Below are 14,712 nucleotides of genomic sequence, written 5' to 3'. Positions count from 1 at the left end.
AAATAAACCAAAACATTCATATGGGAACTCAAAAAGAAAAAGGACAAAACCTGTAAAACTCACCGGCCAGCACAAAGATGTGGTTTCCAGGTTCCCCTTGCTTAACGATGTAACTGCCCTGTTGATAGTTTCTCCCGTACATGCATTCCACCATGTCTTTGATCTGCTGCGGATCCAGTCTCTTCAGAAACTGGTTCTTATTCAGGGCGTCTGTGATAAGTTTTTTCTCACTGTTGTACGAGAACAGAAAACGAATGGTCATTTCAACAAGAGGAGAGCATGAAAGATGCACTTCATTCTGTGTTTTGATGACAGTCTTCAGATCTACGTGTTTATCATTTTTTTTTTTTTTGCAAGGACGTATCTGTTCCCTGGTCTCACCTAAAACTTCACCAATATATCATGTGCCAAACTCTTAAGAATATCTCGAATATTTTTCTGAGTTATGATATCAATTTAATTATCATGTATAATCCCATCTCTCAATGAAAAGTTCCCATGCCATGCCGTTGTCGGATGGAAGCAGGTCTGGAAAGCAGGAGGAAGTTGTGTTTGTGAGATGACAAATCCTTCATTGGTGCATGGGTGCTCCTATGCACACACGGTGCCAGTGCCAGTGCTCCTTTATATCCTATTTAGTTCTTCAAATAGTTACTATTCCCATGTTTGCAAAGAAGGAGAAGAGAAGGGAGGGAGAAATTTACTCTTCCTAGACTTTGAATCTGAGTCTGTTAATCTGCCCTCTCTGATATGTCCACCTCCTCCCATTACCTTCTGAAGACAAAAGCTGGCTCCTTAGGTTTGATTGACATGGGTTGGAGGGGGTGGACGTCAGGGTTTGCTTGAGGATGTTTTTCTAGGCATGACTGGACCAGACAAGAACTCCGTTTCCAATGCTACACTCTTTTTTCACTGCCCAAATTAAAGTCTTACTTATTGACAATCCTAGAATCCACTGCCTTCTGTTAGCGAAAGGAGGCAGCTCAAAATAGTTACTCAATTGCCATGTGTTTCAAATGTTCTAATTAACATACTCTGTCTTAGCTGTTACAAAGTATTGAGCGGGAGGGAAAGATGCTTCATGCGCTGTGGGAATTTTTACATATTCCATTCACTGTCAGTGTAACTTTTAATGGTCTTTTCCGCCCTGCAACATTCATTCCAGTGCCTTTTAACAGTAGGGTTTTTTTTTCCTATTAGGAGACCAGTAGCCCTTTCCTCTACAGTTTTCAAACACAGGTTAAAGACTTCCTGAAATGAGTAACTTTCCTCGTAACCTCATCAAATCACGAAGCCATGGAAAGGAAGCAGACAAGCTCCTCGGTAGGAACCCCTTCCTCTTTAAAGTACCTTCTCTATCCTCAGAGCCATCCAAACCCAGTGGTCACCTTAAGAAGTCCCTTCTCTTTCATCTAAACCATCACAGAATTTTGTCAACTCTGTTTCAAGTACAAAAACTGCTTTTACTGGCCACAAAGATAAGCATCATGCAGCTGCAATAAAATATTCATTCAAGCGAACTCTTGAATTTCAACTCCCCCCAGATCCAGACTCTCTACATTCCCTTGACTTGTTGACAGAATAGTCATTCTGAAGTCAGGGAGCTTCACTTAGGGCTTCAGGCCTTCAGTAGCAATTATGTTTCTGTGCACTTACCCGCCATGAAACACCATGCCGGAGTTGGAACTAGAAGAGCAATTAGCTTGGTAGCATCTTTTGTGTTCCTGTCCCCTTTATCTGAACACTATTCTTCCTCATCAACTTCTGTAACCCTCTAGCATCTCCTTCTAAGTGCTTCACTGTGGCCATACACATATTTGTTTCTACACACATGCATACATGACAGTCTGATCCATGGATGAGGGGGATCTAAGTTGTTTTTCTTTGGGGATTGCATGACCTTGATTGATACTCTACAGCATGCCCTTCTGTTTCCTACTAAGTTAGTGATTTCATTTTTCTTTAAACTGAAGAATATTCTAATATAATTTCTGTATATTGTATGTTACTATGATATCTAGATGTGCTAATTCTCTTTACAAAAGAATTACAGCTGCCCTTTTTATTTTTAATTTCAATGATGTCCCTTTAGCATAAGAACAATTTATGGTTCTAGACTATAAAGTTAACAGCTTCTTCACTGAGATTTAAGTTTCTTGGGGCCTTACCTTTCAGGTCACCCTGTACTATATTATGAAACTAATCTTGCTAGGAACAAAATGTTGGGTGTTTCGTCCAGACTCTCCTTTATCCATTAACATAAATAAATAAATGTACTCATAAACTAGCCCTCAGCTAATATATACTAAGGGTAAACTTTTGTTAGATAAGGTTTTTGGCTCCAGTACAAGATATGGATATCATACAAAAAGTTCCACACCAGTGGAGTTCTGACGCCTGTACAGATTCCGATGCCTGTGCAGATTTCCCACGTGTGTTGCCTCTGCGCCCCCATACCCCATTTGCCCAGCATGTGTTCTTAGAAACAACACTGATGCCAAAGTGTCCTGAGTTTAACCAACTCTGGAAGTTCATAAACCAGAATTTAAAAGTTCAAAAACGCCTACCAGTAAGTAAATATGTTAGAATGGTATTTAAAAAATTAAAAATTAAAAAATTTTAATGTATTTCTTTGTACACTGACTTCTGTTAACATCCTATAGAAATGTTGTGAAATACCCTGTGTCTAGAGGAAAATCAGTATTTTACACTTGATCTTAGCCAAAAGGCCGAGAAGCGATAAGATCAGTATTTTAAAATACACTAATTGTCTTTTTTTTTTACACCAATCTTTTCTTGAATCAATCCTTTTATGAAAGAACTCCGTATTATCAGCTCCTATTTCTGTCAGCTTTGCCTTAAAGAGCAGAAGACATTTTCTCCTCCAGCTTCGCTTAGTTTCTTCTCAAGGTACTTATATCTTATCCATCAACCAAAAGTCCCTCCCAGGTCCTGAGTTGTCAGCCAATTCACAAATCCTCCTTCCTACTCCCAGTATACTTGTATCCATGCATTATTCAATTTTTTTTCTAACACACAGGACACAGACAGCAGCCTTAAAGAATACGAATAACTTGGTCTTCATATCAGTTCAAACAATTGGAGCTGGGGCTATCCCAAAAACTGTTGTCTGTACATGCGATACATTCTTCTAGCTGGCCTGCCTGGTCTGTCCTCAGTGGGAGAGGAAGCACCTAGCCTCTCAGAGATTTGAACTGCCAGGTGGGAGATACCCAGAGGGGTCAAGAGGAGAAGGAGAGGGGGAAGGATTTGGGAGGGAGTGACCGGGAGGGGGGCAGTGAGCAGAATGTAAAGGGAATAAATAAAAAATAAAATTAAGTAATAAAAAAAGAATGCGAGCAGTATGGAAAGATGGTTCAGTTGGTAATCTATATATTTCATAAAACATACAGTTTTGAGTTTGGATCCTACCAACCATGGAAAATCCAGGTAGAGTAGCATGTGTCCTTCACCACAGTACCGGGATGGAGATAGGCAGACATGACCAAACGAATTGATAAACCCCAGGTTCAGAAGAGACCCTGTCTCTAAACAAGTAAATAGTAAAAATGGAAAGCAACCAAGGAGGCCACTTCACAGTGACCTCTGATTTCTGCTCCGATCTGTCTGCACGACCAGATACAAACTCACACAAGCATCACACACACTCATGGACACAAACTTTTCCAATTCGGTGTTCAACTATGGTAGACCCACTAATTATCTACACAACTTTCTCTGTTCCCACAAAGCAAGAACAAAAGATGAGACAGATGACAGGTAAGTGATGACAGACAGACAGACAGACAGACAGACAGACAGACAGACAGACGATAGGTTCCGCTATTGAGACTAGCAGAGATATGGTAATAGGACAAAGACTCACCAGAACTAATCTCAGCTATGTTCTAAGCTTCTCCTCTGCCATGAGGTGGGAAACTTTGCTGCACCACGGCCTCCCCCATTATATTTTATCTCACTGATGACCCAGAAGAAACAGAGTCAGCTGGGCATTGACTGAAACCTCTTCTGTTTTTTAAATTTTAATTGGCTATTTATTTACATTTCAAATGTTATCCCCCTTCTTCCAAAAACCCCATATCCCAGCTCTCTCCTCCCTATTTCTATTAGGGACCCACCCACCCACTCAGTTCACCCTAGCATTCCCTACGCTGCAGCATTGAGCCTCCATAGGACCAAGGCCTCACCTCCCAAGAGTCCCCAGAGCTCCCAGGGACTAAAGCACCAACCAGACAGTACACATGGAGGGACCCATGGCTCCAGCCACATATGTAGCAGAGGATGGCCTTATCTGACTGAAACTTCTTACACACTTAACAAAATCAACTTTTTCTCCTTTAGTCCATTTATATCTCGTGCATTTTTGTCCTCGGCAATTGAAACTCAGTGTTTTAGTTGAGTTTCTATTGCTGCAATAAAACACCATGAGCGAAGTCACCTTGGGGAGAAAATGGTTTGTTTTATGTGTGGCTTGTAGTCCACCATTCAAGGAACTCAGAGCAGGAGCTCAAGGCCGGAACATGGAGGCGGGAAGTAGTGTAGTGACCATGGATGAGTGTTTCTTAGAGACTTTTCCCCATGGCCGAATCAGCCTGCATTCTCATAGAACCCAGGACCATCTGCCCAGGGGGTGGCGCAGTCCACAGTGAGCTGGGCCCTCCCAAATCAGTCACCGATTAAGAATATGCATCACGAGTTTGCCTACAGACCAATCTGCTGGCAGCATCTTCTCAGTTGAAATTCCCTCTTCCCTGTGGCTCTAGCTTGTGTCTGGCTGACCTAAAACTCGCCAGCACAGTCAACTATATTTAATTGATCATATTCCATACTGCCATTAGATCAATTAAAAGGCATCAAGCCACAAAAAAGATGCCCTATAAACCCCAGACCAAATACAATTAAAACTATGTCTAGGCCATGAGGTAGATAAAAGGGAATAAAAGCACTGAGTTTAATTCCTAGAACCCAATGTGGGAGCAGAGAACTGACCCCTGAAAGTAGTCTTCTGACTTGTACAAACAAGCTATGCCATGCACCCCTATTCCCTTACATCCTATGCGCTAGCGCGCACACACACACACCACACACACACACACACACACACACACACACGCATGCACACACACACTAATGATGATGCTAAGAATAGATTTTAAATTAAAACTATATCTAGGCCCATCAAAGTTGAACTTCTGAAAACAAAATACAATCGGAAGAGTGAAAAAAAATAAAAACCCAGCAGCCACATATAAGAGAGACACATAACCTTCAAATGACCAACAACAGGACTAATTTACTCTTCAGCTGAAATAATGGAAGCCAGAGCACAATAGAGAGTCTCTGAATGCCCCACAGAGCCCATTCAGTCTCGCTGCCCTGAACACAGCCTTCAAGAGTGAAAGCGAAATGAATGCCTTTTCAAACTGTTTTCCCATTGGCAAAGGACGGGTAAGAGTGGAAGGCTCGTACATGAGGGATGTGATGCCCAATGAGAACCGACAGATGTTACAGAGAAGGAAAAGCCACAGAGTAGTTAAGTGTGTGGGTGATGAAAGAAAGGCTGTCTTTATAAAACAGGGATACCTTGGGCAGCATAAAATATATAATAAATAAATATATGAGATAGACAAGACATAGAGGAGACAGAAGGAGTTAACGTAATAGAAGGTCCAGAAATTAATAAAAGCGGAACGTGGAGCGCTTATAAATTACCGAGGCATGCTATAATTTAGAACACTCCTTACAAGATTAATCAGGGGATATTCAAATAAAATGCTAAAAATATTGCAATAGAATATATATAGTTAGTCAGCGCAAGGAAACGACACGATAAGAAAGCAGGTTAACAAACAGTAACGTATTAGGTTTAAATCAACAGTTGTATAATTACATGACGTGCCAGTGTAGCAAATATTTTAGTGAGAAGACAGAGTTATGAAGCTGATAACAGAAAGAATACCACGCTTGCTATTCATATAACAATACCATGTATGCTATACATACAACAATACCACGCACGTTATGCATTCAACAAATGCTCCACGAACAGGAAATGGGAAGATATGGGATATGTTGGTACCTGTTAAAGAGAATTTGTGCTGTTTCCTGATGAGAGCATCGGTTGAAAGGCTGGGGAGGCATGCACCTAGGAAGACTGCATCAAACTCACAGCAACGACATTCAAAACAGAGATTGACAAGACTCCCACAAAAACATCTGGATACTTTAACACCTCTCTCTGAAAGCCAAGTAGACACAGTAGTTGGAAGTCATATCTAAACCATTGGCTATGAAAGTTTACTTAAGCTCTAGAGTCCGTTGATATTTTAAGTCTGCATTCAAATGCAACACCTTTTAAGTGTTGCACCAACCTTCGTGGAGATTAATCTCATGCTAAACCCTGGGGGAGAAAACACAAAGCTTCCACACATTTCCACACAGTCTCTTCTTTAAATCCTGTACACTACACAGAAATTGAAAACCCAAAAAAGCCACAAAATCCTCACATGTGTGAGAGTTGAGCAACACAGTTTAAATATGCCATGGATACTGTTCGATCACAAGGAATCTAGTTAAAATGGAGCATAGATAGAAACCTTTAGGTATGAAATAGAAAAGATTAGAGATTATAAATGAGTTGTCTCCATGTCAAAGAAAATCACAGAGGGCCATGGTGCCTGTCTGTAATCCTAGTACTTGGGAGGCTGAGGCAGGAGGACATCCATTCGAAGCAAGTTGGTATTACAAAGTAAGACCCCCTAATGTTTGCATGCACACAAGCCATAGAAAGGAGAAACAAGGAAAGAAAAGCAAGTTGAAAGAAGTTGGGGAGGAAGAGGAAGAGGGACACAGAGGGAGAGGGAGGGAGGAAAGAGAACGGGGGCTATAGAGTGAAGGGAGTCAACAAGCCAATATAAACATCTGTTGTTAGACTAATGCACAGCTGAAATGGCTAAATTGCTGGCAAGATGGCGGCCGCAGGGGAGATGTGGCTAATCCGGGAAATGAGAACCATCCCTTCAACAAGAAATAGAAAACTCAATAATAAAGAAATGGAATACAAAATTAAAACCTATCTCCTCAAAATTATTGATTCCAATAACTACCGTTAAAATTCCCAGATATTTGAAGAAAGAATAATATTATCACACAATTTTTTCCCCAGAAGACAGGAAAGAGACACTTTACACAACTCATTTTAGGACTAGAGAGTCTGATGCAAAAATAATATTAATAACCCAAGGTAAAAAATATTATTTTTTATTAATTATTTCTAAAAACATAAATGTGAAAAAGTAAAACAAAGTATTTCAGATAAATATTGAGGTTGAAAAGTAATGAATGTAGTCAGTGTAATGGCAGTGCCTGCAGTCCCAACACCCAAGAGCTGAGTCAGATGGCAGGTCTGGGACCAGCCAGAGCTACAGAGGAGACTCTGTCTCAAGAAAATTAAAGCAATTAGCCACATGAAAGGAACAAAGAGGCAAAAAAAATTATACCAAATCTAATTAGATATTTTAAAGGCATTGATAAAATTAAACACCTGTAATTATTTTTAAATTTAAAACTGCTCTCAGCAGGGGCTGGGGATTTAGCTCAGTGGTAGAGCGCTTACCTAGGAAGCGCAAGGCCCTGGGTTCGGTCCCCAGCTCCGAAAAAAAGAAAGAACCAAAAAAAAAAAAAAAAAAAAAAAAAACTGCTCTCAGCAAACCAAGAATGGACAGGAATCTTGAACGTATTGATAAACGAAGCAAGAAAACTTTTTAGTGAGCTGAGGGGACTGGAAGCATCCGTCCAATGACAGGCAGTATTGTATTAGACCGAGGACCCTTGGGAGGTTGCTCCAAATGTTAGCCAACAGTGATGGTTGAAAGGTTCCACATTTCAGTCAGCAATGTGACACTAAAGTCTGACAGGAACTGGACATTTGAGTAAATTTTATAAGGCCCTTAAGAAAGATAAGCAAGGGTTGTAGAGATGGTTCAGAGAGATGGGTAAGAGCACTCACTGACTGCTCTTCCAGAGGTCCCGAGTTCAATTCCCAGCAACCACATGGTAGCTCACAACCATCTGTAAAGGGATCCGATGCCCTCTTTCTGGTGTGTCTGAAGATAGCCACAGTGTACTTACATAATACATAAAATAAATAGATGATTCTTTTTAAAAGGATAAACAAAGGAGAACATCAAAGATGTAGACATAGCAACAGGAGAAAGTAAGTGTCACTCATTCCAAAAGACATGGCTGTGGTAGTGAAAAAATGAAGGGAAACCAAAACTTTCAACAGTGTCTGCCTTCGTACAAAAGCAAGGTATAAATTCAATTATATTCCCATATCCCATGAATAGTCGAACAATTAAATAAAAATTGTGAAGTGGCGTCACTGAAGATAGAACTTACATCACCAGCTAGTAGGATTATATCTAAGGTAGACGATTCCTCCATGCAGGAAACTGCTACATGCTATTAAGAGAAAGAGCAGAACACCGGGCCCAAGCAGCAATAGGCTAACTACAGATCTCCTCCCTCCTTGCCTCCAAACCCAATTCTCCAGTAACCTCCAGTTCTCCAGTCAGCTCAGCAGCAGGGCAGCTGCTGCAGCCTCTTCTCCTTCTCCGCCCCCTCTCCAGGGCCCGTCACACAGACCTTACTCTTCCACGGAATAGAAAGAGAGTTTAACCAGGAACACATCCGACAGAGGGCTAATCCCGACCGTGTGTCAAGAATGAAAAACACTGGACACCAAGAAAACAAACGACCCCATTGAAATATGGAGCGCAGATCTGAAAAGAGAAGTGTGGAAAGAGGAAACTCAGAGGGCTGAGAAACATTTAAAATGACCTTCGTCACCCTTAGTCATCAGGTAAATGCAAATAAAAACTACTTTGAGATTTCATCTTATACACATCAGAATGTCTACGACCGAGAAAACAAATGACAGCTCATGTTGGCGAGGATGTGAGGAGCATTAAGCTATTGCTGGTGGGAGCACCAACTTTTACAGCTACTTTGGACGTCAACGTGTTGTTCCTCAGAAAGATGGGAACCAATCTAACTCAAGACCCAGCCATCTTCGGCATAAGCCATAGGATGCGTCAATCCTCTACAAGGTCACTTGTGAAACCATGTTCACTGTGACTCTATTCATAACAGCCAGGAACTGGAAACAACCTAGATGTCCCACAGCAGAGAGACGTGGGCAAAGAAAGTGTGGCACACTTACACAGTGAAGTATTATTGAGCTGTTAAAAAAGATGACATTGCAAAATTTGCATCCTGAGTGGGATGTCACAGACCCAGGGAGACAGAGGTGTGTGTATTTGCTTATATGTGGATATTAGCTCTTAAGTCAAAGGTAACCAATCTGCAAAACAGAACCACAGAGGGTAGGTGTGGAGTAGGGAAAACGGCCAGATTGGGCTAGGAAGGTGATATGGAATCGAGACAGTAGAGGATGAACTGGGGTATGTATGGGGGACTGGAATGGGAGAGTCGGGTGCAGAAGGAAGGACAGAGGACAGAGAGGACGATACAGGAAGAGACAGCTAAAAGAAAGAACCATTGAGGGATAGTATGGAAACCTAGTCTGAGAAGCCTCCTGAAAGATATATATGCATGAGGGAGATCTAACTGAAATCACCACATAATAGGGGACACAGCGCCCAACTGGACGCTTCTCATCACCAAATGAAGCATCCAGCACTGGGAATGAATTATATCTGATTGTTGGTCAAACAGGTCCTATGAAAACCTCCAAGCAACATGCTGTAGAGGGAGGAGAGGAAGGGAAAACCGAAATACAGATTTATTATATGAGAAAAAATCGATTTTTAATAGATGCAAAAAAATATAAATTTCAATGAGACTAAAAAATTAAATTACAAAATAAACACAAATCATTTGTATATGTTACATACATATAGATATGGATATAGATATGGATAATCATATAAATCGCATAGCGCTTATTTCACTACTTAATATATGTATACAATAAAGGAAAAAAAAACATCTACTTGTTTATTTCTATTTCCTCTAAGAAGGTTTGGGGCTTGAAAGTTAAGGAAGTAAAGAAAGACATGAGTAGAAAATTGAAAAAAACAAAACAAAACAAAACAAAAAAATCCGCCCTGGCCGTGGAGGAAGCAACATTTGCATGGCCTGGCGCAGCACTCTTGACCTTTGACCTGAGTACTAGCTCTGAGGGATGTCACCGAAGGCTTCACAATGCACACAAACACAAAGCCTGTTACACGCTCTCCCGTTTCCCACTGGATTCCAGAGAAGACTTTGCTCTTTCCAAGAGAGAAGTGGCAGCAGGAGGAAGGATAAATATTAAAAGCAGAGCCATATAATGAGGTTCTTAATCTAAAACTGAATGTTAAAATGACACTTTCTTGAGTGTGTGTGTGTGTGTGTGTGTGTGTGTGTCACCCTTCTAAGATGATAACTTATTAAGTGCACACGTCACCCACGTGGAGATCAAAGGACAATTCTGTATAACTGGCTCTCTCTTCTACCTCTATGTGGGCTTCAGAGGTCAAATTCAAGTCAGCAGGCATTGGGCCAAGTGCTTTTCTTCACTGATCTGTCTTACTGATCCCTAAAATAAAATGCTTAATGATGTCAACTGTTTCCTAGCTGATAACAGTCTAATCATTTTTTTTTTTTGAGAATTGGGAAGCTGATTCTAAAACTCTTATAGCTATAAAAAGGTTAAACCATGGTCTCAGAAAATCAAAGAAAATGGAACATTATGTAAATAATTGCCATATATCAAAATAACTAATATGTAAGATGGACCAAAAGACGTTTGGTATAAAATTCAAAGTCGAGGAACCGGCCTAGAAGTGCAGAAATACATGATAAAGGGTAGCAGCCATGATACAGGGCTATGATAGGCCAAAACACACACTGGTGGAAAACAGATCAGAAAATACTCATCCGTTTTAATTGGGAAGGAAGAGCACAGGAAAGCCACAATGGAACATTGCAACATGTTCACCAGAACGAGTAAGGTGGAAATTGCTAAAGTTCCCAAGTACCTCAGAGAACTTAAAGAAAGATAGTACACTTAGGTTGATGGGGGTGGGGAGTATCAGCTTGTTTAGCCATTTTGGAAACATGGCTGTCTGTGCTAAATTCCAATTTAGAAACACCGTACCGTCAAGCTATTTATTTCTCTGTTCACCTCCACCAGATGTCAGACATTCACGCACAAAAGACATGGCGGCAGTGACCATGTGCGTTGTAACGCCAAATGTCCGGTAGAGAATTGGTCCGTTAGGTAGAGTCACACAAGTCACTACACAGCGACGATAATTCTAAAGCACCACTGTATAGGGCGTGAGTGAGTTTGGCTACATAAAGAAAAAAGTTTCAGAGCCTGTTGAGTTGTGATCTATGGCTCCATTAGAGTAAGATATTAAACATGCCCCTGGGTTGTTACTTGGGTGCTAGGGACCTGAACTCATGGCCTCAAGCTTCCCAGACAAGTACTTTAGCCACCGAACCATCTCCCCAGAACCACCACTGCTCCCAAACTAATTTAAAATGTACGTGGCTCAGGAACCAGAAACCGCTCACTTTGTGTGTGAGCTCTGCCATCTCCCAACTTCACGTCCTTGGAGCGGCTGCTTAACCCTCTAAATTGTAGGTAGATCGCCTGTGGTTAGGGCACGGCACCCACACCTGTCCCACGGGAATATTCTGCACATGAAGTCTGATTACACGGCAGCAAATCCTTGATGCGTAGCAGCACCAGCAGTTGGGCAACAGGAGCAATTATAGCATGTTTCTCTGGAAAGGAAGGTTCTGCAAACCACAGGAGCGTTCCTAAGACATTCTGCTCTGTCCAAAGTTCCCCCGGTGAGGAGGATCTCAAACTCATACCCATCTGAGGGCACCTCACAGCCTTTCGTAATCCGTTTATGGCATCAATCTATTTAATCAACATTCCTTGAAGCCATAAACTCCCAGCTTCTAAGTTGGCCCAGGTAATTCCATTTGTCAAAGTCCACCCAACGTTTCTCACTACTGGGGTCATAGGCCACCTTCTGTACCCTGGATATCAGAGCCCTCTGTTCTCCAGTTTGGTCAGACCATGTTACCCAGTGAGCTTCTTTACTCGAGGTTTGGCCAATAGCCCTGTCTGCTCTCTTCCCACCAAGTCTTTCTCACAAGCATCAGCTCTGTGTCTACATCCTACATTGTATGGCATTGTATTTCACAGCTCAACTATCCAATCCAGTAAGAGTCATCCATAGGGCACACTTCCTATGGACACAAGATCGTGAACGGGGATGCCAGAGCTTGACTCTAAGGTCTCCCATTATGAACTCTGGAAGCTTGGCACATCACCTTGCCTCTTGGATTCTCTAAGCTGTAAGGAACAATAAACACGGTCCACAGGTCGTAGGATTTCTGAGAATTAGATTATTTAATAGCATAATGCAGCAAGAACAGTACCTGGGACATAAAATATACTACTCAAGGGTTAGCTATTACCTGGGTGAATCAGCTTCTCCCCACCAACGGAAAGACTGAGAACTGCTAAACCTTACAATCTTGACCTAGGCTATACCCATATACTCTCAGAGAAATCACTTCAAAATGTTGCTAAAATGCCTGACGGTTCAACCCCTCTGCTTGACCAGTTTCCTCCCATCTTGGGGTATCCACACCCACTGAGCTGTTTGCTGTTCCCAAATGTGCTGGCCCACTTTATATCCCTACGGTCTACCCAGCTTGAGAGCTTCTCTTCAGGCTGGGTGTGGTGTGTGCTCCCTTCGGCAGCACATCCACTAAGTCTGGGTGTGGTGGTGCACACCTGTATTCCCAGAAGTCTGGAGGTAGAAATAGATTACTGAGTTCAAGGCCAGCCTGGGCTACATGGTGAGAACTTGTTTCAAAGGAAACAAAATATCTTGCTATTTTTTTTAAGCCCCTTCTTTCCTTATGCCTATCTCTTTCAGCAGAGTATTCGCCGCCGCACATGGGGGAAATAAATTTAATTTCCCTAAAGAGACTCAGATCATGGAGTTTTTGATCATCACGTTTTCCTCCCTCGACCTATACCTCAACCTCTCAAGATGTACCTGGCACATACTAGGAATTTGATGATACTGAGAAAACTGGGAAACATTCAAATTTCTTCCCTTTGTTTATATAGTATAGACATGAGGGCAAGAATGGGTAAAAATTATTTCAGTCACCTAATAAATGGATACAACTGATAAACAGAACGTACACAGTTTTGTTTCCTTGGTTTTGTATCAGAACCGTAGATTTTTGATAGATAAAACAGCAAAAAGATACCTAATCAACGTATGTGTTTATAAACTATAAACCAGCCCAGGAAGGGACGAGGTCATTCTAGGAGTAACCAGAAAACAGGCAGGGACTTTCTCCTGTGAATCCCCTTACCTACCGACCGTGTAATCAAGCCAGGTTCTAAGTCAATCACGTAGCTGTTATTTCCTGCTCACAACAAACACTTCTCGGGCTCTCTCTCGGGCCTCTGCAGATGGCTCTTTCCCCATGAGTATCAAAGAACACAGATTAATAATGAAATGTTGAAAACAACCAAAAATCTACAAGAAGGCTAGCATGACGCACTGGATGATATGCATGCACTGATGCGCCACGGTAATTAGGTATAAATGGTAAATAGTTCTAAGTATCTAATTAGCACTGATCTTAGATCATTCAGCTGATTATTTTGGAAGTCAGTGGGGGTGGGGGCACATCCTCGTAACGCAGGGGTTCTCAGTGCTAGCAGCGAGCAGTGTTTATAAATCTGATATCATAAGCCTGGGCTCTCTCACCTCAAACCGATTTAATCAGCCTCTCCCAGGGCTAGACCCAGATACCTTTAAAAATAATCCCCCCAGTGACGACAGCTCTACTTGAGAACTATAGCTGTTGGCCAATGAGATGGCTCAGTGGGTTAAAGGTGCTTTGCCCATATATGTGTACACACACACATTAAAAAATAATATAAAAATCTTCTTCTGAAGTGTTTTAGATATGAACACGGGATCTCATCCTTCCCTCTATCCTTCTGCAAGACCAGGAGGAAGGGGAAGATACAGAAAACAACAAAAGATACGTAACAAATGTATATGCTTGTCAGGTAAGCAATCAGGTAGCTGACTAATACGATGTTTACTGTAGCACGTTGACATATTGTACTCTCTTTCACGGTATAACAAATGGGTGCAGCACTGAGAACAGCCTGACTCCCTTCTCTCTCCTCCCAGCCCCCATCTGGAACTTGCAGCATGCCCTGGCATTTGGGAGAACACAGTTCATCAGTCCTAGAATATGTCTTTATGATGTGACCAAGCACATACTATGTAAAATGTGCCCCTGAACTACTTGAATGCACAGTTCATTAGCATTAAACTTATTCCCATTGTCTGTAACTCAATTGCTTCCAGCTCACACCCATTACACACTCGATCTCTCTGTTCTGCCCCCCGCTACGCTCTACTTTATAACTCTAAATTTTGACTACTTCGGATAGCTCATAAGTGGAACTATACAACATTTTCCTTCTTGAGCCTGATCTATTTCACTTAGTATAATGTCTTAAGGGTTCATTTTTGTTATAGCCTGAGGTATAACGTCTTGTTAAGATTCTGCATGCTGCATTCTGTTTCTGTCTTCATCCAGTGATAAATATTAAGT

At 41.6% G+C, this 14,712-nt stretch overlaps 1 protein-coding gene across 3 annotated transcripts in view; it reads right to left on the bottom strand.

Moving 5' to 3' along the window:
• Prkg2 (protein kinase cGMP-dependent 2) overlaps nt 1–14,712 on the bottom strand; it is a 108,598-nt gene that overhangs the window by 71,285 nt on the left and 22,601 nt on the right. For all 3 annotated transcript variants that reach the window (NM_013012.2, XM_039091638.2, XM_063272876.1), the window contains exon 3: nt 64–230. In NM_013012.2, the coding sequence (NP_037144.1) occupies nt 64–230 (167 nt within the window). The remainder of the gene's footprint in view (nt 1–63; nt 231–14,712) is intronic.

The sequence above is a fragment of the Rattus norvegicus genome, chromosome 14 (assembly GCF_036323735.1).
Source record: "Rattus norvegicus strain BN/NHsdMcwi chromosome 14, GRCr8, whole genome shotgun sequence".
Taxonomy (NCBI): Eukaryota; Metazoa; Chordata; class Mammalia; order Rodentia; family Muridae; genus Rattus; species Rattus norvegicus.
This window is presented reverse-complemented; position numbering and strand designations above follow the sequence as displayed.